The sequence below is a fragment of the Ixodes scapularis genome, unplaced genomic scaffold (assembly GCF_016920785.2).
Source record: "Ixodes scapularis isolate PalLabHiFi unplaced genomic scaffold, ASM1692078v2 PGA_scaffold1__304_contigs__length_218370807, whole genome shotgun sequence".
In the NCBI taxonomy this organism is placed as follows: Eukaryota; Metazoa; Arthropoda; class Arachnida; order Ixodida; family Ixodidae; genus Ixodes; species Ixodes scapularis.
Window position 1 is genome coordinate 207,981,140 of NW_024609846.1, and position 26,722 is coordinate 208,007,861.

At 46.2% G+C, this 26,722-nt stretch overlaps 1 protein-coding gene across 2 annotated transcripts in view; it reads left to right on the forward strand.

Annotated features, from left to right (window-relative positions):
- The first annotated feature begins 13 nt into the window (after positions 1–13).
- Positions 14–26,722, forward strand: part of LOC8051558 (tRNA (uracil-5-)-methyltransferase homolog A) — a 53,117-nt gene continuing 26,408 nt past the window's right edge. The window contains exons 1-6 of one of the 2 annotated variants that reach the window (XM_040500317.2): positions 14–733; positions 10,162–10,250; positions 14,302–14,377; positions 14,464–14,567; positions 16,694–16,843; positions 20,883–21,099. In XM_040500317.2, the coding sequence (XP_040356251.1) occupies positions 596–733; positions 10,162–10,250; positions 14,302–14,377; positions 14,464–14,567; positions 16,694–16,843; positions 20,883–21,099 (774 nt within the window). In that variant the 5' untranslated portion in view covers positions 14–595. The remainder of the gene's footprint in view (positions 734–10,161; positions 10,251–14,301; positions 14,378–14,463; positions 14,568–16,693; positions 16,844–20,882; positions 21,100–26,722) is intronic. The other variant, XM_040208569.3, reaches the window with a different exon arrangement.

The window sequence follows — 26,722 nt, forward strand, 5'->3', positions numbered from 1 at the left end:
GAGCCAGACAGCTGGACCAAAGTTGAAAGCTGGGCTGGGCGGCTACGCGGGCCGGCTGGGCTAGTTGGTGTGGGGAGTAGGTAAAGCAGCGCAAAATAGTCCTAAGCTCGCCACATAAAAAAAAGAAAAAGTTTTGTAGTATACAAAACAGTGTTATTTCTTAATTGGGCTTCTTTACAACTTTCCGGGGCTTTTTTTCTGACGCACAGCTTATCGGGTGATAGCCAAAACGTTGGTGGCAACTCTGTGTTGTCCATGTGCTTGCTCAGTTCACGCAGTTCACGCATGGTTCACGCTCAGTTCAACCGGTTCAACTAGTGCAACTACAGTGTAGTTCAACCCACGACCAACTCTATTCAACCGTTCAGCGGTTAACGTTCAGCGGGTTCAACCGTTCAACGGTTCAAAGTTCAACCATCTGGTTCAACTTTGGCTCAGTTGCTCCGTTTTGTTGGTGGTTGGTGTGTGGTTGTGTTACCGCGTCCATGCGCGTCCGTGTGCCTGGCTCGCTCCAGCGCTTCCCGTGGCGGCTTTCTTGTGAAGCGTGAGAGGAGTTGGAGACCGCCAGCTAGGTACTGCGTGGAAGCTGTTCGCAATGTCCACAGCGGAAGGCACGGCTGGAGCGGACGCCTCCGACGATCATGACCCATACTCGTACACGAAGAGGGACGAGTTCACTTCGGAGCTGCACAAGATCGAGATCGGAAACCTGCCGAAAATGTTCGGACACGGGGTGAGCTGGAGGGGGAACACGGTGCGACTGCGGGGTTGGAAAAGATGACCCAGGGGTGCCGCTCAGATGGTCGAACGACTAGAGCCGTACATGGGGAGGGTTTGGTTAGCCTATGATCTCGCCGCCGTAACGCCCCTTTTCCGAGTGAGCCAATCAGCCTGCGGCGCAGAGCGAGATGCGGGATCGCATGCGCGTGAACTCCCGGCTGCTCCCAGCTGATTGGGTAGGGCCGCCATTTTCATTCATTCGCCCGGCGGAATGTATAGGATCGACATCCAAATTTCAGTTCTTTCTTTTTATTTGGCAAACTCTGGCGAGAAAATGATATAGTGTTATTCCTTCGTGGCTTAAAAAGCTAAGGAATGAAGTTTCTTCACGTTTGAACGCAAACTTTTATTCTGGCGAAAAAGAAATAAGCCTGTCGCAGACAACGCATAGCCTCAACAGTGCTCGGCGCCGACAGCGTTGCGTCCAAATGATGGTCGTCTCCTCTTTACTCCCCTCTTTCCCGCTCCTTTGGCGCTCTCCTCTCTTTCCTTCACTTTTCTCCTTCCCGGCGCCTTTGTTGCCACACCTACTGGCCTAACTCTCCCAAAATATGGCTCTGGAAACGACTTTTTAGCGAAAGCCGACTTATCATTGAAAGGCATTTTAGCGAATGGTTGGCTGCTGCAAAGCGGTGTTTTTGGGTGGGCCAGGTTGGTTAACATTTTTGTAATGAGCTGCCACAGACTGTCGCTGTGAAGCGTCATGAACGCAGAGGAGCGGGTGGGCTAACACGCACCCCAGTCATTCGCTAAAACGTTGATTCGCTTAAATGACTGCTGTTTGCTAAAACCTCATTTCCTCATTATTTATGATTTTTTGCTCACTGCGCCTGCGCCATAGCGTGCAGCAGCCGGTGCGATACGGAGCGCCGGCCACTCTTTTCAGTGTACCCAATAAAGCGCCAAGCGCACACTTGCAGCTGAGTAAGACCGAGAGAGACAAGACCGGTTTTTAAGCCTCTTGCACGTCTTAGGACCGGATGCGCAACTGCAGAGCTGGTCCTAAGATCTCGTAAAACGCTTGAAAACCAGTCTTAACTCTCTCCGTCCAACTTGGTTGCAAGTGTGTGAATGGCTCTCAAGATAGAGAGAGACAAGACCGGTTTTTAAGCCTCTTGCAACGTCGGATGACCGGATGCCCTGCTGCAAAGCAGGTCCTCCACCGTCACAAGAGGCTTAGAAACTGGTCTTGTCTCTCTCTGTCCTACTCGGTTCCAAGTGTGTGAAAGTGGACTGGGGGGCTATGTTGCGCTTTTTGCACTACCTGGAGACTAGGGAGAGGGAAGTGACGTCAACAACGCAGCAAATGCAGATTGAATGTTGATTTTGTTTTCTTCTGTCAACATCCAATCTGCATTTGCTCTAGTCGTTGACGTCACTTCCCTCTTCCAAGTCTCCTGGGAGTGCAAAAAGCGCAACATAGCACCCCTGCTCTGTATAGCCACTCGGGCTAAAATTAAAATGTATGCTGCTCACCAAGCTTATTCGAAACGCGCAAACTGTGTATTATATTGTGAGAGAGCTATTCCTGCAACATCCGAAGAACTGCTTCATGACGTAGCTCTTGGAACAGCGTCGGCAGGTGTTGTATCGTTGGAAATAGGACCGACAGCAGACTATCCAATTCGCGACTCCAGGGACATGTAGGGGTCACCGCTCTACAAATATGGCGGCAGAAACCGGGCTGTGCTGTGCCATGTGTCATGTCAACACACAACGCTTGAGTTTAAGCTGGCAAGCATTGGCATCAAAATTGTTTGCCCCTATTTATATCCGCTACTTTTAAACCCTGTGGCTCTATGTTTGCGTAAGCGAGCTGTTCTTCCACTGCACTAATGATCGTCGATAAATGTACAATATCTGGTTCACACGGTTGCATATGCGCTTATGAACTAAACTTATTGTAATATCTCGTGGATAGCCTACCAAAAATCAAAACCAAATCGGGTGAAAATAGGCACTGAGCTAGCTTTCAAAGCACAATCAAGGAAAGTTTGAAAAAAATCTATATATATCTTTTGGCCAAAGAACTAGAACGTTGGTTTTTTAAGTTTAGTCTTCTTCAGAAGAACAGTCACTGTTGACTATTCTTCTCAATGGAATTCTCAATGTTGACTGTTCTTCTTCATCTCAAAGTCAATGGCCCTGTCATGAACATGGTCGGAAGCGAAGCAGAAGGGGGAATCACCGATCGTTCGTGAAACCGTCGGACCAGGCAAACCCGATTGTCTTTTTCTGCTCGATCGGACACCTCTTCTTCAGCTTGCTCTAGACGTCGCTCGTCGCCTGTCCCTTCCACTGTTGTGGCCGTCAGTACCCCACTTCTGACACCATGTTGTGAATGTCGTGATAATTCTGCTTTACCACAAGGAGGGAGACTGAACAACACGAGCGAGCTCGGTCATGCATGCGCTCCCAACTGGCTGCCCCCTATTTGGGGTTTCATTGATGCACATCAACGTGAATATTACCGCAGGAACCAGTGTGGTTTCCGGGGAGGGAAGTCAACTTTTGACCACCTAGTGCACCTGGAAACAATTATGTGCAATGCTTTTGTGACTAGGCAGCACTGCGTGTCACTCCTTTTTGACGAAGACATGCGGTAGGGAATCCTTAGGGACCTGTTCGCATGTGGTTTACTTGGTCGCATGCCCTGTGTTATAAAAAGCTTTCCATCTGATCGAACATTCAAAGTTAGACTAGGTGCCACATATTCAGACCCTTTTATTCAGGCGAATAGGGTGCCACAAGGTCTTGAGCATTACATTATTTGCTGTGAAGATCAACTCCGTTTCGTAATACCACACACCGTCTCTTACTCCTTGTTTGTTAATGACGTTCAAATATCATTTTTTTGCAATTTGTCTAGCTTTGAATGCCAGCTACAGCTCACAATAAATAAAATTAGTAAGTGGGCCGACGAAACTGGTTTCCGGTTCTCACCTGAGAAAACGGTGTGCAGACCTCTTTCTCTTAGACGTGGAATAACACTGGATCCAGCATGGGATATCAATAGAATTGCTTTAAGTTTATGAAACAAACACAAGTTCTTAGGCCTCATTTTTGATAGGAAGCTAAATTTTATTTCTCATCTGAAACAGCTTAAAAAACTTAAATGCCTAAAATCTGCTAATATCCTCAAAGTCTTGTCACACAAGTCATGGGGATCTGACAGAAAGGGTCTGCTGCGCCTGTATAATTTCCTCCTGAGGTCTCGCCTTCATTAGAAAGCAATAGTCTATAGATCAGCAAGGTCGTCAGCACTTAAGATGTTGGATCCCGTTTACCACCTTGGCCTTCGACTTGACACAGGCACTTTTCGGACATCACCAACCCTTAGTTTAGATGTCGAAACACATCAATGTTGCTGGAAAAAAGACGACATTATATTAGCTTGAATTACGCCTACAAAAATCCTGTCTGACCCTTACCAACTAACATACCATCGGTGCATAACTTTAGTTTTTCCCATATTTTTCAAAACAAGCTTAGCATTGAGCAGCCGCTCAGTTTTCGCCTTGAGAACCTTTGTCGATCTCTTAGTCTCGAACTGAGTGACATCAGCTTACTCGAAAGGACAGACACTGTTGCTCCTTGGGACCTGGGGTGCTATGTTCGACAAATGTTTCGTTTCTCCTAAAAAGAAACGGAAGCGACGATATCGCGTCTGATTTGTTAGGGGCTCAAATGACGAAAGAGGGAACTTTCGTCATTTGAGCCCCTAACCAATCAGACGCGATATCGTCGCTTCCGTCACTTCCGTTTCTTTTTAGGAGAAACGAAATATTTGTCGAACATAGCCCCCCTGCTGCCAGTCAGCTGCAATTGGAGTTTCACCAGGTTCAAGAAGTGTAACATTTCTCCAATAGTCATCCAGGAGGAGTTCTATGAAGTACGACTATGCACAGTTTTATACCGACGGGGCAAAGAGCATCTCTTTTGTTGGCTCTGCTGTGTACTCTGAATCATTTAAGAGCATTCAACGGTTCAGCAGTATTGCCAGTACAGTCACTGTAGAACTTCAAGGTGTTTTAACAATAGCGGACTACAATAAAACCTCGTTATAACAAATGGGATATAATTACTACGGTTCGGAGTTTTCGGTTTAAACCGATAAAAGTATGCCGAATCCATTTTCAGAAATTCGGTTTTAACCGAAAATGGTCAGTTTTTTAGGGCCGCGTCGAGATGGGTAGGGGAGGGGGGAGGGGAGAGAGGGCTTTGCAAGGTTCGACATTGTGTGATGTCTTTGTGATTGCCCTCTTCCAAGGTTCAACATGCAACAAAAGAGGTCTTGGATTTGCCTTTGCGGGACATCTATGTCCTTTCTGTGATCGGGCTAAGTGTGTCAAGCTCCCGGTCCTAAAAAACAGTTTGGATGTGGGCTAGTATAAGGTTTTCCGTTTCATGCACTTCGGACGACATTGAGAAAAACCGTTGAATACCTTTCTTATCATCATCTGTCAAACCTCTATGTGGTTAAAAACATAACTGCAGTGGACTCTTTTTTTTTTTTTTTGCCATTCCGCTGGTGTCTGTACTGTCATCATCTCAGGCGGTCACGTCGTTAGAATGGGAAGGAAAACGAAGCGTGCTGAAGATTATCCCCGCGAATTCAGCGATTTTAAGGTGTGTCCTGACGGAAGTTGTAGCGAAGACGACATGTGTATATGTGCCGTTATTCTTTGAGTAATCACAAATATCACAGCTACAAGGATCATCTGATCCAGTTCCGATGGTGTTTCTTTCATATTCACCGAAAAAAAAGGTAAACCTTTTTGGGAATAAATATACACAAAAGAAAAATGAAAATTTAATTTTAAAGTGAACACCGAAAAAAGTATGCTGAAATTTGAAAAATAAAAACTGAAAATGCCAAACCTTATATAAAACAAACTAATGGATATAACAAAATAATCATAATTCCCCTCGCTTGCTAATAGTGGGAAGAAATGGACACTGGCTATAACAAACTAATGGTTACAATAAAATAATTACGACCACTCCTTCAACTTTTTTATAACAAAGTTTTAAATGTTATAAACAGCCATACAAAAAGGTTATAAAAAGCCATACAATGAAGGCCGTCATGTTTGTTGATTCCCAAATTGTCTTAACTGCAATCAGCTCCGTAAAAGATAGAAAGCGTAATCTCATCCAACTCGTGTGTGCAAAAATAAAAAGGGGCCTACAAAAGGGGCATGGCATAATATTTTGCTAGGTTACCCAACCTTGTAGAGATCAATGGCAACAGAAATGCCGACAGGCCCGCGACTTTTTTCAAAAATGGCAGTCAGAATGGGACGAACAGCATAACAATAAGCTACACTTTATCAAGACTGTTTTAGGAATATGGGAGAGCTACTCCCGTAAAACCCAGTCTCACGAGACCTTACTCTGTCGCTTGAGGCTTGGTCATTTTTATGCCACCCATGTATACTTGTTGCATGGGGCAGATCCACCACTGTGCGAACACTGGTGTGACATCTTGTTGATCTGGCATATTCTTGGTCTCTGCTCTGCCCTTGTGCCACAAAGACGCTCTTATTTTCCGGAATTCTCAATGTATTTGTTTACTAGTTGAAATAAGGACTGTACATGCTCATTTACATTGGTTACATCGAGAATACGTCACACATGAAAACGTTCGAGGTGGATGGATGTGGAATGGATGGATGGATGTGGAACAAGGGTTGTCATTCCCACAGCTGCACGGGAGCAAGCCATGAACCTGGTTCACGCAGGACATCGAGGAGTAATAGCTATGAAGACTTGCGCTCGGAGTTACTTGTGGTGGCCAGGGTTGGATGAAGACATTCAAACAACCGTTGGATCTTGTGATCCATGCCAGCGTACACAGCGGAACCCAGCAAAAGCCCATATTCCGCCGTGGCCTCAACTGTCGACACCGTGGCACACACTGCATGTGGATTTTGCAGGTCCCGTGGAGGGACGCACTTTCTTGGTGGTGGTGGATGCCTTCAAATGGCTGGAGGAGTGTCAAGTAGGCCATCCTACGTCGGCGGCAGTAATCGATGTGCTGCGATCCCTGTTTGCGATGTTTGGAATTCCACAGAAACTAGTGTCGGACAACGGGACAGCTTTCGTCTCTGCTGAGATTGCAACGTTCTACAAAAACAATGGGATTCAGCACGTCACGTCTTCCCCGTACCACCCTGCCACTAATGGGCAGGCAGAACGCTACGTGGGCGAACTGAAGAAGGCACTAGCATGGGAACCATCTGGATCAGTGAACCTGCGGTTGTCGAGGTTTTTATTCCGTCAGCACTGCACAGTCAATCAGACGACGAACATGACCCCGGCTAAGGCAATGTTCGGGAGGGAATTACCGACTCTTCTAGACCTTGTACCCACCAAAGCTACACCACCGGCAACAGAGAAGTTACCTAGAAACCGCCAGCTGCAGGTGGGAGGACATGTCATGATCCGACAGTTCCTGAAAAAACCTGAATGGATTAGAGGCACATTGGTCAGGAAATTCGGTCCACGCTCATGGCCAGTGCAGTGCGGAGAAGAGACAGTTCGCCGACACTTGAACCACATTCGGAAGTGTAACCACAAGCGAGAAAGTAACGACTCGAAGTCATCTGTTGAAGAACCTGTGCTGCGCAAATCGACAAGGACGAAACATCCGCCTGCCAGGTACAGGAACTCAACATAGGGGAAGAGGTGTCGTGTCCGCTCGTGTGTACCAGCACCAGGGACGAAACGAGAAAAACGACGACGACACGGGCACGCGCGATTCCTGGGACGATCGGGCGCCATCCACCTCGAATGTTTTCATGTGTGACATATTCTCGATGTAACCGATGTAAATGAGCATGTACAGTCCTTATTTCCGTTCTCTCCATGAACCCACCTGTTGCTCAGAATGGTTCGCTCGTGGAGTCACTTGTGCTGTGTCCACGTGGTTGCTACGTTGGAATTCTTTCTTTGAAGTTTTCCTGCTGCTTGGCCGCACTTTCCGTTGCCAGGGCGATATCCCATCCTCGTCGCCAATGTTTACTAGTTGAAATAAGGACTGTACATGCTCATTTACATCGGTTACATCGAGAATACGTCGCACATGAAAACGTTTGAGGTGGATGGTGCTCGATCGTCCCAGGAATCGCGCGTGCCCGTGTTGTCGTCGTTTTTCTCGTTTCGTCCCTGGTGCCGGTACACACGAGCGGACACAACAGTATTATATTTCATTTCACCCTGTAGCCGATAATTCCTTTTGAGCACGTTGTCATGTTCTCTGAGAAAACAAATTTTTCACTAAGTTCTAGCTTTTCCAACATGCACTTTCTATTTTACGTGATCACCACAGATAATTATGTCTTACTTAGCATTTTGTCTTTTACCAGAGCAGGCACGTAGCCAGGATTTTGATTCGGTGGGGGGGGGGGAAAGGTGGTACAATTAAATGCAAAGGTGCAAGCGAGCTGGACAAGAATGACGAAAATAATCCCTGGAGAAGGGGAACAAGAGGGACAAAGCAAAATGGAAGATTTTGGGGGGGAGGGAGCCCATGGACCCCCCCATCCCCCCTGGCTACATCCCTGTACCAGGGTATCTGAGTTTTACTTTTACATTGAATAGCACTCTACCTCTGCTTTGCCTAAATATTGAAGTTTGGCAGAGAATGGCCGCTTCGCTGTTGTGTCAGAAAGCCCCTAATCAGTCGATCAAAATTGATGTCACGCAACCTGTAGTTGCAAGACTTAGAGATATGGATATGCATGTGGATCTACGGCTTCCCCTTTGAATCAGGTGATGACAAACACTGCATCTGTCTGGATCTAGTCAGTCGCCTCTTCTGCGATTTCCTCTTCCGCCTGAAGCTCTGTTGGCCCCTCTGGTCGGTTCATGTCCCACTGCCTGTCTCCGCCGACCTGTCTCCCGCCACTAGACCTCAAGTCTTCACTTAGTCACCCCCTCACCCGAGTGTGTGTCCACTTGGTTCCTCTCCTCCGTGTCGCCACTGCTTCGGAAACGGAGTGCAGCAGGCAATGCCGCCTTCAGGGGGTCCGTTACGATGCTCTGGCGCTGCAGTACCAGGTGTTCTGTCGTCTCCTTGTGCCATTCACAAGGCCTGCACACCTCGGCCAGTCCCAACGTGAACCTGGCCCTCCACACCCGGGTTCGCAGAGTCCCCATGCGTGCCTCCGCGAAGAGCCCGCTGGCTGCTGAGTTGTCGTACCACGGTATCTTTTCTTTGGTAATCTTTTCTGCTTGGTGCACTCCAAGTGAAGGTTTGGTCGACGCTCTCGCCCTCCACCCTTCTGTCCCCACCGCATGGATGTCCTCCCGGAGTGCCTTGGAGCCCACCTTGTCCTCTCTGCTGTCTCCAGCCAGATTGTGTGAAAACCATGGTGGTCTTGCAGTCCTCCTACCTGGCGCATCTATTTGGTGCCCCTCTTCCTGTACACAAGGTAGCACAGGGTGCGATGGGCCCAGTTCTTCCCTGGAAGTTTGTATATATACGTCTCTAATACGGTGCCAGCCAATGTTGATGTTGCCTGGGCTGTGCCAGGCAACAAACCTGTGATTGAAGCTCCGCTTCTATCTTGGGCTCATTGCCTTCCATCGTGCCGCAACAGCATGTGCACACCAAAACTTTTTTGGGTGTGCCAGTCATGTCGAAAGCCAGCAGTGCACGACTTCAGTTGTTTCGCCGGCAAACTGGCTGAAATTGACGACGAACGTGACCTTTGAGCTTGAAGCCACTTCGCGATTCTCAAATTGGCTTAGTACAACTGTTTCGTTGGTCGTGCGCTACGAAATTAAGTGAAAATGACGTAAAACACCAATGCGGCCACATGCACGCCAAAACTGCAACTAACGAAATTGAAGCCGCCCAATGGCGGCAAGTGCGTGAGCGCCTTCTATCTTCCAATCGGATAACTACAGAGATGAGAAAGGTCTTGTCCTTACGATGAACCACACCGGATGCTAGGAGCTGTCGGAGCCCGTCAGCTGCTGCACGAGAGTCACGTAAGCTTCGGAAGGGGCGCGGTAATGCAAGGGGGCGTGTAATCGTGTGACAAGTTCACAATGCCGGATCGACTCGGGTGTCTTCTAGCATCCGTCGCAGCCCGTCTTGAGACGAGATGGAGTCGAGTAAGATTGCGCCATTTAGTGGCCATCCTATGCAGATAAGAATCCTTTCTTATTTTGTTTGAGATTCCAGCAAAGCAAGTACCTATACCTGTAGAAAAGAGACTTCCCATAATTACTAGAAATTGTACCTAGGGTTCATAAGAGTATGTAGATTTGCTCCTGCACAAAAGGTATACCTAGTTGTCGGCATGCGGTTACTTGTACGTATTGACTCGTCCACCCTGGGTGACTGTGCTGCTCTCTTCTCTCTTACAGCAACTCAAGAAACTGCTGGCAAACAAACTCAAGCTCAACCCCCACAAGATCAAGATTGTGGGCAACAAGTTTGCCTTTGTTTCATTCAGGTGACCCTCTGCCTCCTGCCAAAAGAATTTTCTTGCCTGCTTGTATTAAGGGGTTTCTTGTCACTATTTTCTTTGATTTTTTTTTTTTTGTAAAAGATTAATTTTCACGTAGATTAATTTTGTTGGGTTAATTTAGACACTTTGTGAAGTTAACTAATTACAGACGTCCCCCAAAAGGACTTTTGAACACACCATTTCTGACACAAAGCTTTATATCCTTAGGTAAATATTTATCTTGTCAATCAGAATGTTTAGCTAATTTAATAAGGAATTTCGGAAGTTGTTCTACAACTTTCCAATATGACGCCCTCTTGTATCAGTCTTTTTGGCAAACAGTGTTGTTTTCAACTTTATCCACTTTTCTCATTTACATTTATATTTCACGTTTTTGTTTGTTCAAATTATGTATGCGTTTGCGTGCATCTTTTTTATGCAAAACTGCATGTAGGTGTCAACGGTGCACCCTTATGTAGGCCTATGGGCTGTTTAGGGGCACCGGAAAAGTACAATAAATAAATAAATAAATAAATCTTTTGTGATTGAAGTTCAAATCTCAAGCAAGACATTCAGTTATGTTAGGGTGACCAGACGTCCCTTTTGGCCAGGACAATCTCGTTTTTGAAGTCCGCTTCTGCCGTCCCGTCTTTTTGTCCCAATAAAGAATCCTGTCCTGTTTTCGCAAGAGTACATAGTTTCGCTGAATGTCCCCTTTTCTCCCTTGAGGAATATGGTCACCCTAAGTTATGTTCAAGAAAAAAGTAAACTTCAAAACACTGAAAGATAGCCCAGTTCTAGTAATTGCACTGCCCGGGTCAATGGTGACCTCGGCAGAAACAAGGACAGCTAGGCAGGCGATAAATGCTGTCTGGCAAGAACACTTCTTTGGTTCATGCAGTAACATGTTTGAAAGGTCACAGGACCTATGTGGAGAAAAGATTGACATTTTGTTTGGATATCGGCTGATAGCCTAAAGGTTTCGAGGGCAACTGAACGATATGTAAATACACCTTCACATTCTTTTGCTGAAGGTTTTTAGAGCGCAGCTCTTAGGCGTCCGTTTCCGGCTTGAGCAGCGTCGCTGTCAGCGCAATTGCGTGTTGCATTATGGGACATTCCCCTAATCATGTCACATGTGACATCACGAGGGCCACGAGTGACGTCCCACGGCGCCTAAATTTAGTGGGAATATTTTCCTGCTAAATTTGGGGGAATTTCGCCACTAAATTTGGCGGGAGAATTTCCCCGCTAAATTTAGCGGAAAGCTTTCCCTGCTAAATCTAGCGAAAAAAATTCCCCGCTAAATGTAGCGAAAAAACTTCCCCGCTGAGTCTAGGGAAAAAAATTCCCCGCTAAATTTGGAGGAAAAATTTTCCCGTTAAATTTAGCGGAAAAACTTCCCTACTAAGTTTAGCGAAAAAATACCCCCTCTAAATTAAGCAGAAAAAAAAATTAAAATTCCCTGCCAAATTGAGCGGAACAATTTTCCCGCTAAATTTAGCGGAAAAATTTTCCCCCTAAATTAGCGTAATTTAGTAAGAGTCACAATTTCTCCACATTTGAAACTCTCGCTCTTTCGATGTGCATGGAATGGCTGTTTTACGCCACTATGTGACGTATACTGTATAACCCTTTATTTTCGCGAATCGGTCACAGATGACATAATCACGACCACTAAATTTCGCGAATTCCAGACGCCTGCATTAAAAATCTTAAAAACCAAAATCTTTGCGCGCCCTTAAATTTTGCGAATTCTTCAATTCATGAAATTCGCGAAAATTGAGGGCTCGCGAACATTAAGGGTTTTACAGTAATACCAACTTTGTGGCGCGCAATTTAAAACGGACGAAACAGCCGCAAACTAAAATAAGTCTCGCGCAATAAATATTGCTGTAAAAAATTTTGTTTTTGGCAGAAAAATTGTTTTGTGACACGCTTGTCCCAATTAGACTGTTTAAAAATACACTTTTTTTTCTTTGCAGTTACCCTTGAAGAGTGGGACACAGTTGCTAATTATAAACCCCCGCTCGTTCCCAAGCCATGCAAGCGTGTCAGCAAGGCCCGTTCGGTAGCATGTCTGGCTCGTAACCGAAGGGTTCGAACCCGCTCCGCCTAAAATTCTTTTAATTTTTTCTTTGAGTCAAAAGAATTACTTAATGATCAATCAAGATTTTCCCGTCCTGCCGACACCGGCTTTTCTGCGACATGAGCTCTTTAAAGCTATCACTTTAAAATGTATTATATCTTCAATGGAAAGACACGGTGAGCTGTTTTTTCTGCCACGATGAGGACATACAACGCTCCGCCTGGCTCCATCACATACATGCTTTTATTAACCCTTCCGATGGTGCCCTCATGTTGCTGTCTGCAACTTATCACACATACAACATCCTGATGAAGTGTGTCCATTGGTGGAAGACTTTCTTTTTCTCCCGCATCGCCATCTCAGCTGTTAACAGATAGATTCTTTTTCAAGTCCACCACAAGCAGCCACAACATTCCTAGACTCTACAAAAGTGCCACGGGCTGCAGGCTGTTCGTCGAAAAACAATTCATAACGGGCAACGGTCACATAGAGCAATTAGTCATAGGACAGTTTGTCGCTAGTTCGACTTGTCCAGAATCGGGATGGGGTGTCGTGGAACAGATATAGCAGAACTTGTCACAAGCCCAGTCATCACGGGCAAACTTGAAATAGGTGAACTCGTCCGGTAGGCCTACTTGTCACGGGGCATCTCGTATGGGGAATTCTCGTTACGCCGGAGTACTCGTCACATGAAGCACTCGTATTAGGGTTTAACTTTTTATATGTGATGAGCGATTTCTTTTCTGCCAAAAAACTCATTAATTTTTATTTTGCAATAGGATTACCCTAGTCAGTATCTGAAACAGTGATTTACTATTCACAATTTGAGTTGCAGGCAAGTTCATTATGACATACATTCCTGGAAATATTACATCGTCTGGAAGTAAAGCAGAAAATAAATACAGCTACTCCTGATCATTCATTTATTTCTATACTCTTGAACAGAAACCACAGGCTAGGCTTGCAGCTTTGGCAAAAAACCCTTGTCGCATGAACCCTTGTTTAAGTTGCTCGCTCGCTCCTTTGATTTTCATAATGTGCACTTCATCGTGTGGCTATTTTTTTTTTTTTTTAATAAATGATTTTTTATTTTTTATTTTTAGAATTGTCATGCCAAATCCCGAGGACGTTAGGTTTGACTGTTCATTAAGTAAAAACACATAAACCATATCTTTTTTTTTCATTTATGCGGATTATGCAGATGTCTTAGATAACTGGACATTTCTTCCAACGGTCTGAAGTGAGCGTGCTGATTGTAGAAACAACTTTAAATATCAAGAAACATTTGACATCAAATAGAATTAGATGCGGAAACTTGCTCCATTCTTTTTTTAACTGAAAAAAAAAAAAAGATGGAGACAAGTGGAAAAATGACAGATAAACAGTCACTCTCCAAACTAAAAAAAAAAAAAAAAATCATATTGTTTATTCTATGCTCTGACATACTTTAGTAAAGTGGTCTGTTGATGCCTGAGATAAGTATGTGTGCCTCTAATGACCACAGTATTAACAGGCTCATAAAACATTATTTATGGCCTTGCAGTAGTCCGTATCCCTACATGCCCAATTAATTCCAGAACTGCATTTTCTGCTAGGTGTGTACAAAATTTCTTAGTACAATGGCACGAAACGTTTTTGTAGATAAGCATCGAAGTCCGATGCATTGAGTGTTTGTTCCCAACTCTCCTTCCTTCTATGAAATGTCTCTATAAAAATTCTTTTGCCAACAAGATAAAAAAAAAGTGAGAACAGCAGCAGAGGCTTTAATTAAAAGGCTATTGGGGAAGACATTTTTTTTTCCTGAAAAGTGTCTTCCCAAAAAGTGTCAGTTAATGCCTCTCTCTCACTTTGACTTAGTTTCTCGCTGTGATGTAGGAGGGATAAGGTAAATGGGCTCCTTCTTCAAATTCTTTTGGACCAGTTCCCAGTCTAATCTCTTTATCTGTCACTGCGTTTTCGACTCTGCAGGTCTGAGGAGGAGAGGGAGAAGGCCTTGGAAACTGTGCAGGGCTTTGTTTTTAAGGGGTGCACGCTGTCAGCCAAGGTAAAGTGGAGCTAGGTAGCGCAAGTCGCCACCCAACTCTGGGGGTTTGACCATACTCTTCCACCCATTCGTCCAATCACTTCCAGAAAGCTAACCCTATGGCAGACCCACTTGTGCAGAAGCGGAAGCTGGGAGAGGACGAACTGTCGGTGCCCGACAAGAGGCACTGTGAGGGCAGCATTGACGACAGGTATTCTCTTTCTAAGTGAAACGCAGTCACAACAGATGGTCCCATTAGAAGTGTGTGACAAGACAGTTGCACCACAGCGCAGCTCCTAGCAAAAGCCTTTCACTAAAGGCTTTTGCACGGGACGGCAAAAGGCTGCGATACTCTACAAAATGTTCGAGGCTACAGTTGGCACTAACTTTTTTTACACGAGGCCCGTAAATTGAGAACGCAGATCCCCTCCGTGTGCTGGCAAAAAGCGCCGCAATCATCTCAATCCCAGTGCGTCTACTCTATCCGCCAGCGAACCAAGAGCAGTCTGATGATGAGGAACGGAAAAAAGTGAAAGCCGTTTACAACTTCCTGTAACGCCGAATTGGAGCGCAGCTCTTGAGGAGGAGGAGTGGAGGGTATATTCCTCCTCCTCCCTCGTGATCATGCCTGCTAGTCCTCCTCGCCTCCCGCTCCCACTCCCTCTCCTTTACCACCTCCTCGTCCTTCAAGCTCCTCCCCCCCCTCGCCTCCGGCTCCTTGTCTCTCCTCCCCCCTCCTCCACCTTCGCACTGCTTTCCTCCTTGCCGCTCAAGCCGGACAATGAGGGGAGGAGGAGGAGAAGGAGGGGGAGGAGGGGGAGGAGGAAGAGGGGGAGGAGGAGGAGGGGAGGGGAGAAGGGGAGGAGGAGGAGGGGAGGAGGAGGGGGAGAAGGAGAGGGAGGAGGAGGAGAGGGAGGGGCGCGGTTACGCCGACGCCGACGGCGACGGCGACGCCGACGCCAACGGCGACGCCGCTCAGGCTGGAAACGGGCCCCTAAGAGCTGCGCTCTAAAAACTTCTCATGTAGATTTTATCATTACTGGCACTGGTAAATGTCGTCCCATATTGATTTCTGCATCATAAACACAGAGACTCTTCATAGAGCGTCTTCCAGTGCTGTTCAACGAAAAACATGGTAGTGTGTTGCCATCGTTGCTGCTTACAGATGCGGGACACGCGATTGAACCTGAGCTCTGAGCAACTCCTGTGGGTTGAAAGACTTAAAAACGCTTGCAGAGCTATGCTGTACACAAGTAGGTTTTGTGTAGCATCGTGCTCAGGTAAGCTGACTTAAGGTAAAGGTGCCAAACCTTTTTTTTTGGGATGAGATCGAGAAACGCGGTCGTTGGAAAGCGCGGACGCAGCCAGGACGCTGCGATCACACTAGAACAGGTCAGAGCGGGCGACGCTTCACTATGCGAGGTGACGTGAACGCTGTCACTGGTGGTGCTACCAACCAGCTGCCAAGGGGGGGAATGGCGTACCCCCTATAGGTGTCGCATGCGCCCAATGGGTGTCTCTAGGACATCCATCAGATAGGATATGACATCATCAAAATGTCCACGGGACACAATAATGGCGTCAGAATGTTCACGGTGACATGATAGGGTGACCACCCGTCCTGCGACTTCGGGACTGTCCCGCATTGAGGGCTGGTGTCCCACATCCCGCAAGAAATTTTCAAATCTTCAAAATGTCCCGCATCTCATACTGTCGTAAAATTCACTCTGCAACTCATGGTGCTGCCGAACAACGGGGCACGGGGAAGCGCGGAGGTCGCTGGTAATTGTGTGAATCGCATGGGTACGCCATTTTCTATCCAAGCATTGCGGGAAGCGACCGTCGTTTTGGCAGAAGAACCGACGCGTATGCTCCGTTGCGCCTCTCCCATTGGTGGCAAAATATTGTAAGAAAAATTGCTCGCCAAAATTTTAAATATAAGACACTGTAATTATTTTTATATCACTGTGTCACAGCAAAAGGTTTTCCGTGGATTAATATTTTTATTTTTTCGTGAAGACAACTACACAAGGGAAAAAGCCTGCAACTCACAAGGGTCGAAAAAGAACATATTGTTAAAAATTTGTGTACACTCTAAAAAAAGCCCGTGCGTCTACTTTCACGCACAACACTCGGCGGGCCAATCACCGCGAGTTACGGAGGCAGCTCAGCGAATGACGACGCCGAAACATATGTTTAGACCAAAAAAACGCAGTCTGAGTTGTGACATTACGCAATGCAAGCGTGACGTTTTGCATTGCTTAATGTCAAAACTCCTACTGCGTTTTTCGAAAAAGCTTCGAGTGTTGTTGAATGAGAGGTTCTGCGTGTGGCCAGGATCAAGGAGTCCGTGGCCGCTTGGTGGGACACTCCCTATGAGCAGCAGCTGCAGCAGAAGCAGGACCTGGTGAGGAAAGTGCTGGTCAAGTATGCCCGCAAGCTGGAGGCCACCAACCCGGCCCTCAGGCCCTGGCTCAAGCAGCAGAGGTGAGGCAATGCTGACTAAGCGACAAGGCCGCCCTTGCCGCAAAGCAGCAGACGCGTCCATCTTGGCAGCAACGCGGGCTAGCGTCACGCTCGTGAGACGCCACGAGGCATGCGGACGGTGATGCTGATGCGTGCTGGGTGCTACGTAGATCCACCGGTGATGACGTTTGACGGGAAGACGTTGAGGCGTTGCCCTCTAGGTGGTATGGGCGAGGCCCCGGGGGGAGCGCTCTTGCCTGCCTGGGAGACCGGGCCGTCACGACGGAGCCAAGTGGCGACGCTGTCGTGTGGTTCTAGGCGCTTCTTTAGTTTTACCAATGCCAAGGAGCTTCCATCTGCGTCCGGGGCGCGCGTGTCTCATTCCCGGGACGTGCACTCGCTACGATCTCGCAAGACAACTCTTGGCGTGACATGCGTAGCCCATTTGCGACAGTTTAATTGGCAAATGATGTGACTTATGACTTGCAAATGACGTGACAACCACAAAGCTGATAAAGTTCCTGCATTTAGTTTTCAGTAAGGAAGGCTATCCATTAAAAGTAGTTACCAATTGCGGAAGTAAGTGCACGTCATCACAGTTCAAGAATTTTCTCCAGGAAAGAGAAATCACCCAGCTGCATTCGTCTGTACACTATCCTCAAGCAGATTCAGTCGAGTACTCAAGAGTGTTGTACAAGTTGCAAGTTTGGAAGGTCATCCTTTACAAGAAGCAGTCACGAAATACCTTGGAGTTCACAGAGCGACGCCTCACTCCACCAGAGGTTCCACACCTGCCTACCTGCTGCACGGTCGGAATTTCAGGACTAACCGAATGTGAAGGCCTTTGTTCAGCTTCCGGAAATCATCGCAAACAAATCACCAGCTTCACGAGAAGATGAAAAAGCGCCGGGTGAAAACAAAGAAATATACAGATTTAAAGAGAACCGCAAAATACCAAGAATTTCAGATAGGTGACTTGGTGCGAGTAAAGTTACCTACTTGACACTACAAAGGGCAACTTTTAGAGTTCTGCAAATATTTGAAACTTTTGAATATTGAAGCGAATAATGCCATATTCGACTCGAAGTTCGAACTGAATGGGGCTATTCGTCAACCTCTAATATTTTCGAAGTACAATAGAACCTTATTGATATGTTCTTGGTTGATACGTTTTCCCGGCTGTTACGTTCAAAAACGCCAGTCTCGTTCTACGTCCATAGAGATACGTGTGTTAGTTTCCTGCCTGTTACGTTTGCTTTCCCGGTTTTTATATTCTAAAGTGTCGGCATCGCGGCGCGCCGGGCACCAGGCTGCCATGCTGGCTTCGAAGCGAAGCTAGCGGAGCAAAGCCGAAGCATGCGATGCGGATCGCACGGCACGCGTGGGCACGTAGACGCCCATCTTCCCTTTACTCCTTTCCCCCTCTTTTCTGTCTGTTTCCTCGCTGGGCTTTGCTGAGCTCTGCCACAGCTTCCCATCTTGCCCAGGTGTGACCTTGGAGCACTGCTCGGACGGGGAGCAAGGCTGGCGAGGCGGCAAACGCTCGTTCTCTCTTTCATCAGTCCTCCTCTTTCATCTGTCCTCCTCTTTCTCTGGCACGAGGTGTACCTGGGGTGCTTTTATGTCTTGCTTCGAACATGAAGGCAATCTAGGTGTACCCAGATGCACGCTGCACTTCTCGTTTCTGTTCCGCTCGATTGCGTGAACTGTGGTGTTTCGGAGCATGTGCGCTTTGCGCCCATTGACGGCGCCCATGGCATCGCGAAAAAGGAAGGCACTGTCTTTTAAAGAGGAGTTTGATATACTTCAGACGGTGGATCACAATCCCAGCCGGAAGAGATCTGGCATCGCAAGAGACCTCGGACTTGCGTCGTCAACTTTGAACAGCATTGTCGCCAAACGAAAGGAGATCGGGGCGAAAGCTCCTTTTTATCAACCAGGCTTTAAATAGACTCGGGGGGGGGAGGGGGGGGGGGGGCACAAAACAAGCAAAGTTTAAGTGTCTGAGTCCTCAACAGTTCTCTAAGTACACATAAAATGAACCGTTGTATAAAAGCTGCTTTCTATCTCATGTAGAGCCTCCTTAAGTGCATTATCGGTTGTTACCTTTTCCCAGATGATATATTTTATTTTCCGCGGTCCCCTGAAAAACTTATCAACGAGGTTCTAATGTATTTCAAATTTTGAAATGCTGCAAAACATACCTTATTTCAGACTAAAAACGAAAAAAAAAATGGATGAAACGAGTATGCAGCACACACTTAAAATTAATTCACCAACATGGGCTGAAACAGAAGTTACAATAAAAAATGAAAGCCGTTTACAATCCCCTGTAACGCCAAATTAGAGCGCAGCTCTTGAGGAGGAGGAGGGGAAGGTAAGGAGAGGAGGCTATGCCCCTCCTCTTCTCCTGCTTGCCTCCCATTTAGGGGAAAATTTCCCGCTAGATTTAGCGGGGAAAATTTTCTGCTAGATTTAGCGGGGAAAATTTTCTGCGATTTAGCGGGGAAAATTTTTCTCTACATTTAGCGGGCAGAATTTCCCGCTAAATTTAGCGGGGAAAACTTTCCGCTAGATTTAGTGGGGAAAATTTTTCACTAGACTTATCGGAAAAAATTTTTCGCTAGATTTAGCGGGGAAAATTTCCCGCTAGATTTAGTGGAGAAAATTTCTCGCTAGATTTAGCGGGGAAAATTTTTCGCTAGATTTAGTGGGGAAAATTTTCTGCTAAATTTAGTGGGGAAAATTTCCCGCTAAACTTAGCGGGGACAAATTTCCGCTAGATTTAGCGGGGAAAATTTTCCGCTAAATTTAGCGGGGAAAATTTCCCACTAGATTTAGTGGGGAAAATTTTCCGCTAAATTTAGTGGGGAAAATTTCCCATTTGATTTAGCGGGGAAAATTTCCTGCTAGATTGAGCAGGGAAAGTTTTCTGCTAAATTTAGCGGGGAAAATTTTCCGCTAAATTTAGCGGAGAAGTTCACGCATCATGCACCGCGCGGTTACGGCTACGCCGGTCAAGCCGGAAGCGGGCGCCTAAGAGCTGCGCTCTAAAAGGGGTGCAACAAGTCTACTCCCTTCAATCTATTGTGGATTATGTTTCTAATAGTGAACGCAAAAGTGTCTGTGCAAATGAGTCTTAGAATTGTTTTCCTAAATACTTTTTTCTTTTGCGGTCCTGCTTCATTTTCATTACTTGTGATCTCGACCTTGATTCACTATTATGAACGATTCACACTAGGGATGTTTTTTCTGGGCAACGAAAGTGTCCATATTAATGAGACACAATTGTATTGAAATAAGAGTAATTGTGTAGGCTAGCTGGTGAAGTACTCTTCAGTCCTTGTCGTGTTTGTCCTTTCTTTTGTTCCCTAGTCCCAAGGGTTCTTTACCATGACTGCATTGACGGCCACAAACTATTCGCTTCTCTTCAATATTATTCAGTTCGATTTTAAATTATTTGTACAAAGGAACTATTCCCTTCATATTCGTTTCAAACTGAAAAATCACTATTCGCACATCCCCAGAGACCCTTATTCTCCAAATCAAGGGAAATCATTCCAAAGAAAGGACCAAACACTTTCGACCTTGGTTGGGTGCAAAACAGGGAATGTCAGCAAGTTTTCTAAAGTGCCAGAAGATGCAAGTCACGCGTTTGGGTATCATAGATTGGCTACAATTGCAAAGTCTGGCTCCACCAACTCGGAAGATCTTCAGCTCAAAACACCGTGGCAGCCAGTTCAAGATGAACCAAAGCCAGGAACTGTGCCCATTTCAGAGGAGGCTACAGGAGTGGCAGACACTCCTCAACAGGGATACGCCTCAAATGCGCTGCCACCTGACACGTCGACGATAGAGCCTTGAAGGAGTGGATGACGCCGAGCGCCTCCTGCTCCACAAAAGGACTACTTTCGCAAAGAGGAAAAAGTTGCGTTGCCAGTGTATAGACATTTAAGAGACAATTATCTTCATTGTGAAATAAATCGATTTGAGTGGGAATGTTACCTGGAGTATATGCTTATCCTTGCCATCCTTAGGGATACGACATAAATCCTCGCAGGGAGGCCCATGGGGGCTGCTGCCCCGTGCTCCCCATCCGAGCGTCCCCTGTGACGGAGGGCTACCGCAATAAGAACGAGTTCTCGGTGGGGCGCCACCTGGCCACGGGCGAGGCCACGGTTGGCTTCCGGCTGAGCAGCTACCGTCAAGGCTCCATGAGTGTGGCGCCGCCCGACGCCCTGCCCAACGTGCCTGCCTCCGCCAAGGCAGTCACACGGGTGGGTCACGCCGTCCAAGAGAGTGGCCGAACACCGTCACACGTTACCTATCGAGATTAAGAAAAAAATGTGTTGCAGTCGTCTCTTGTCAATGCAGAACCCTTTGACACAGTAAACCCTCGTTAACTCGAACTCATGAAAGCTAGAAAATGTTTTAGATAAGCAGCATATCGAGGTAAGCGAGGTACCAAATTTTTTCTGCACTGATCACGCATTGTGTGAATGGAACCCTTCCAACAATCGTGCCAATTGACTTGATATTCGCACGGTGCGCAGCTCGGTGGGGAGAGCAAAGCTAAAGGAAGGTCCATTGGTGGATCCTTAGGGAATGCTTTAGCTTGACCCTTGGAAAACGGCACACACGTCCCTCTTTGGCATACGCTGACACTGACCCCTTCACTTTTCTTTTTTGGCTTTTTCTTTTGCTTCCTCTATTTCTTTTCTGCCTCTTTTTGGCTTTGTTACGGGGTCAGTGTTGTCGTTTCCCAACGGGAAACACTAACACTGACCGCATGCACTTAGACTGAACGCACGCTAACACTGAACACATGCCTGTCTGTGTTCTGTGTTCCTTCCTCTTTTGGCACAATCTTTCATCATGTCCAAAGAGGAACGTGTGGCATTTCCCAAGGGTCATGCTAATGCATTGGCTAAAGATCCACCAATGGATCTTCCCTTAATTTTTTCCGGCTTTAGGGGTTTCTTTTGCCAGGTGCTGCTTCTGCTCCCCGGACTTGTTCGCCTGCCTTTATGCTTAGCGGCGGCATCCGTTGCGTGACGCCGCTTTTGCTGTTCACTGGTTTCGACAGCCCGTCTCCTTTGTTCACAATCCGTCTTCTTTTGCTGTCTGCTTGCGCTACTACTTGGTTCACACTCTATCCCGTAGCACAAATCAAGGCGTATGCGCTCCGCACACCTGCAACTTCAAACTCGCCCTAGCATCCGCGCGCGCATTGGCTTCCGTCCCATGATGTCGCCTCCCTCTCACCTCTTTTTTGAGCCCTTCCATTTCCACTGTTTTGTCCACAGATGTACGCCATCAGATTTTCCTGTGATGTAGGTACTAATGCTAATGCATTAAAACGACCGACCTCGACAAAATTATCAACTAAGCAACATTCACAAAATGAGACAACAAAACAAAAAGAATTGAAGAAAATACTTAGAAAAAAAGAATTAAAGAAAAAGAGGAAGGGTTGATTGACAATGGTGCCCTAAGACAGGGACAGAAAGTGAGAGATAACACAAAGTGCTATTTTTAGCTGACTGTTTATTGAAGCAACACAAAGCTATTTATACACCCAATTGGGCTTTTCAAGCAGGAATTCAAATTCTTTATCTGTTAAAGGAACAGAGGGGGCACTTGTGCATCTGTCATCCCCTTGCATTCTGATGTTGAATGGCTCGTACAATTGTCTGAAGATCCTATCTCTTGACTTCTCCAGAATTTTTGTTTTTTCTAGTTCAGGGGCACAAGTGCATCGATCACAATGAATAGCCAAGTTGCCCGAGGGGGAATTCCTTACTAGTACTGCGTGCTCCTGTGCCCTGTCATTGACGCACCTGCCCATCTGACCCACATACGCTTTTCCTCAAGCCATAAAAATCTCGGAGGCACAATCTACGAACTGCTTTGAGCGTGTCTTTGCACATGTCACCTCCATCTTTTTTGTTGTTGATTTTTCGGCAACGACTAGACAGCTTTTCTGGGGCCGAAAACACTACCGGTACATCAAAATGCGACACCACCTTTTTAGGTTGAGTGAAACCTTGTGTGTGGGATGACAAAGGGTCTCACTTTTCTCCTGGGCCTGGGTGCTTCCTCATCATTCTTTTTAGTTTTCATTTTTGAAACGTGTTCCGGCCACCTCCTGAAGAAAACAGTCAGGGTAACCCGACGATCTTAGGCATCCGACCTGGTTGAAAAAACTATTATGTTCATGGTTTGCTGACACGATTTGGCAAGGGATGTCTTCATTAGGGCGGACGTGATGCCTCTCTTACCAGCTTAGAGTGGGCTGAATTGAAGGGCAGCACCCCTTTCTTTGAGCGTGGTTTATACTCTCAGCATACATGCTTTTCTTGAAAATCTAGACGTAAGTCCAGAAATTGCAGCTTTTCTGACGTTATTGTTTCGTGAGTAAGGCCGTGCGAATTCAATGAGAAAATTCCTAGCACTCTTTGAATAACTTTTTCATCCGACACAGTGTGCTGTGGTACTAGCACTGGAAAATCATCTACGTACCCTAATATCTTACCATCCCCCCACTGTTTCTAAATCGTTGAGCACTCCCCGGCCAAATCTTGTCAAAAAAATATTGTAAACAACGGGCAAGACGTGACGATGCAGATCCCGTGCTTTTGTACATATAGGTCGTTTTCCAAAGACGCCAAGATGGAATCTAGGTAACATGTGAGCAGTTCTTTGAACGACTTTACACTCAGTCAGCGAGGGTTCCTCAACACGATCTCGTTGTTACCTTCAATGCCCTCACTAACCGCAGGAAACAATTTAACATGCTGCATGGAATAAGACAGGTCTTCTACGTCGTTTGAGAACCCTTCCAAGTAGCAAACTTCTGCTGACAATTGCTCAATAGCCGCCTCCGAATTCCGAATCAGAAAAGGACCCTTCAAATCAATACCTGCAAGCTGTGTGCCCTAGAACTCGCCGATTTATCGCTGCCAGGGGTCCATTTCAGATGCTATCACCCTAAATTGGCAATTATTTATGAGTCTTGGCAAAAAAGCACTTCCGGGCTTAGCTTCTTGGACGCTTGGACCTTCTCCGCTAGTCTGCTCAACTCCAGTCCTTCACAAAGCTCCTTGGGTGCTGTCTTGATTTTGTTTAGCGACACCTTTTCCACTTTCTTGTCTCTCACTTTCTGTCCCTGTCTTGCAGTGCTTATTATCAAAAGGTACTCTGTACCAACTAGCCCATCTGTCACTATTGATGGGAGGTAATGTTAAGCACGAGGGAGAGAGAAACAGTGGCACCGATTGCCAAGCCATATCGGGGGGAAAAAAAAGTAAGAAAACAAACGTCCGTGAGGCGCACACTTAGGGTGACCACCCGTCCCGCGACTCGCGGACTGTCCCGCATTGAGAGCGCGTGTCCCGCGTCCCGCAAGAAATACCAAAATCTTTAAAATGTCCCGCATTTGACATTGTCATAGCATTCACTACGCAAATTATGGCGCTTCCAAAGAACAGGCCACGGGGTAGCGCGGAGGTCGCTGATAATCATGTGAATATCGATAGTATGCCATTTTCTATACAATCACTGTGGGAAGCGACCGTTCTTGCAGGAAAAAGACGCACATGTGCCGTTGTGCCTCTCCCTTTGATGGCAAAATATTGCGAGCGAAAATTGCTTGCCAAAAGTTGAAAAATAAACTATTGTAATTATTTGCAAATCATACTGTGTCATGCGAAAGGGTTGTTTTGGAAAGCTTTTTTTGTCTCACAAGGGTCGAAAAAACAGCAACATAAGGTTATAATTTTTTGTAAGAGTATGTTAGTATAAGAGTAAGTATCGGCAGGAAACAATAAGGCAAAGAAGATTTACGATTTCTTATTTCCCTTTCATGCATTTTGGTCTGCTGCAGTCAATTTTAATGGTTTCAACTTAGACACCCATAATGAAATATTTACCATCACAATTACACAAAAATATATCACTGTGAATGAAAATTACTTTAGCTTAATTGCCCCCACACAATTTTCAGGTGTGTAATATGCTTTCGGAGAGCACAGGGTATCGGGGTGCGCGTGATGGTGACTTTTTTTTAATATTTTTTTCTTCAGTTATGAAAATACCGCCCTCCTTTTACCTCCCCCGCCCCGCCCGCCCCCTCCCCCCCCCCCCCCACATACACACACACCCGTTCAAAATGTCCCGCATTTCGCCTGCCGAAAGGTGGTCACCCTACGCACGCTGCTTCATGTGTTGCTGCGCTCAAGGCACGGGACGTTATTTTTTATTTTTTGCGCGTTATCGGCGCACTGATATGCAATTTTTTTCTTTATTTCCCCTTTTCTTGTGTGTTTGTTTTTGGATCGCTGTTTCTTCATCAACCAGTGTTTAGGCCTCCAGTTCCTTGTTTGCTGTGCCCTCTGCCTGTTGTATCTTTTTGGTAGTATTTGTTGTCAAGATTTCGAGATATTCGAGGTCGATCCTCAAAGCTTTTCGAGGTAAGCGATAAGAAAATGCATTGTGCCCATGAGAGTTCATTTCATGACAAGGAAATCTTAGGACTTGGCATATATTTCGAGGTATCCGAGTTCGAGCTAACGAGGGATTACTGTACGTATACCCCGCTATATACACAACATTTTTGGGGATGAACCGGATAAATCATGCACCTTTGTCTCATTATTGTGGGCGCTTTTTGGGGGAACAGAGGTGGCCATAATAACGAGACACCATTGTACCTTGGCTCGGAAGTACCTAGTAGTTATTGTCTCAACACACCGACTTTGTTGTTTTTCTGAAGCAGGGGTCGCCTTCCAATTTGTGCAAGTGTGAGCATAGGATGGGGGGGATCAGCAACTCCGAGGATGTGGAGTGAAAGCTGGTGCTGTAGAATCTAAGGATCCTGTCTTTAATCTTTGCCCCTGCCTGTTTCAATCTAGATGAGGATTGTACTGAAGTGCAGTCATGTATCGCTCATTCCCATCAGACCCCAGGCTAGCAGTAGTATTGCGCTGCCTCAGTTTCTCATCTACAGTGGAGACTGCAGTGTCCCCCTGGGGCTGACTAACTTTCTCTTGTCTAAACAAACACAATTTTTATACTGAATTTCTGCATTAGGTTAATTGGAAGAATCACCTGGAGATTAGTGTTGCTGCTGTTGTAAGCATCTTTTTGCATGTGCCTGGAAACGTAGACGTGACAAAAAAATGTATGGACTCACTGTGATCTGCTAGCTAGTTGCTTACACAATTATGTCATGACACAATAATGAAACGTCGGTTCTTAGATGTACCGTAGAACACCGCGCATCCACCCATTCCACATTAAGCGCCCATCCCCAAATTTGTAATATCTGAGAAAATATGCACATTACATTTACATGTAAAACTGATGACCGGGCAAGTGCCCATCCCCCATTTATTTTGTGATTATCTCTGAAATTTGAGTGGGCGCTTGTCCGGTATTTTACGGTAAGTTTCTCTTTTAGACTCAGAATTGGCGGATGCAGCTGAGGTGACGGAGACGTCAGGGCGGGCATCACTGGTGCTCGAAAGCGATGCCCGCCGTGCCCTCTGTGTTTCCTTTCTTGTCTCTGTTTCTTTCTAAAGAATTGGAAAGGGTAATTGCCAGGAGCGAACGTGTTTGTGTCGTCTTGTCCGTTAATTTGTTTCTCTTTGCCTCAGAGTTTAGATTATGATGGAAAGGGTTCTTTCTTGGTGGATTGTGTTGAATCTAAATTCCACAAGTATAATTCAGAATGTTTAGTCATCAAATTAAAAAGCTGGTCCGTGTGCTTGTTGACTTATTTTTATCTTATCTGCGTTGTACCGAAGTGCGCGGATAATCTTAGCCAATGCCTGGCGTACAGTGAGAATTGGGAACGACCCTTGGAGCACGGATAGAGGGGAGAATTACAAGCAGGATGTT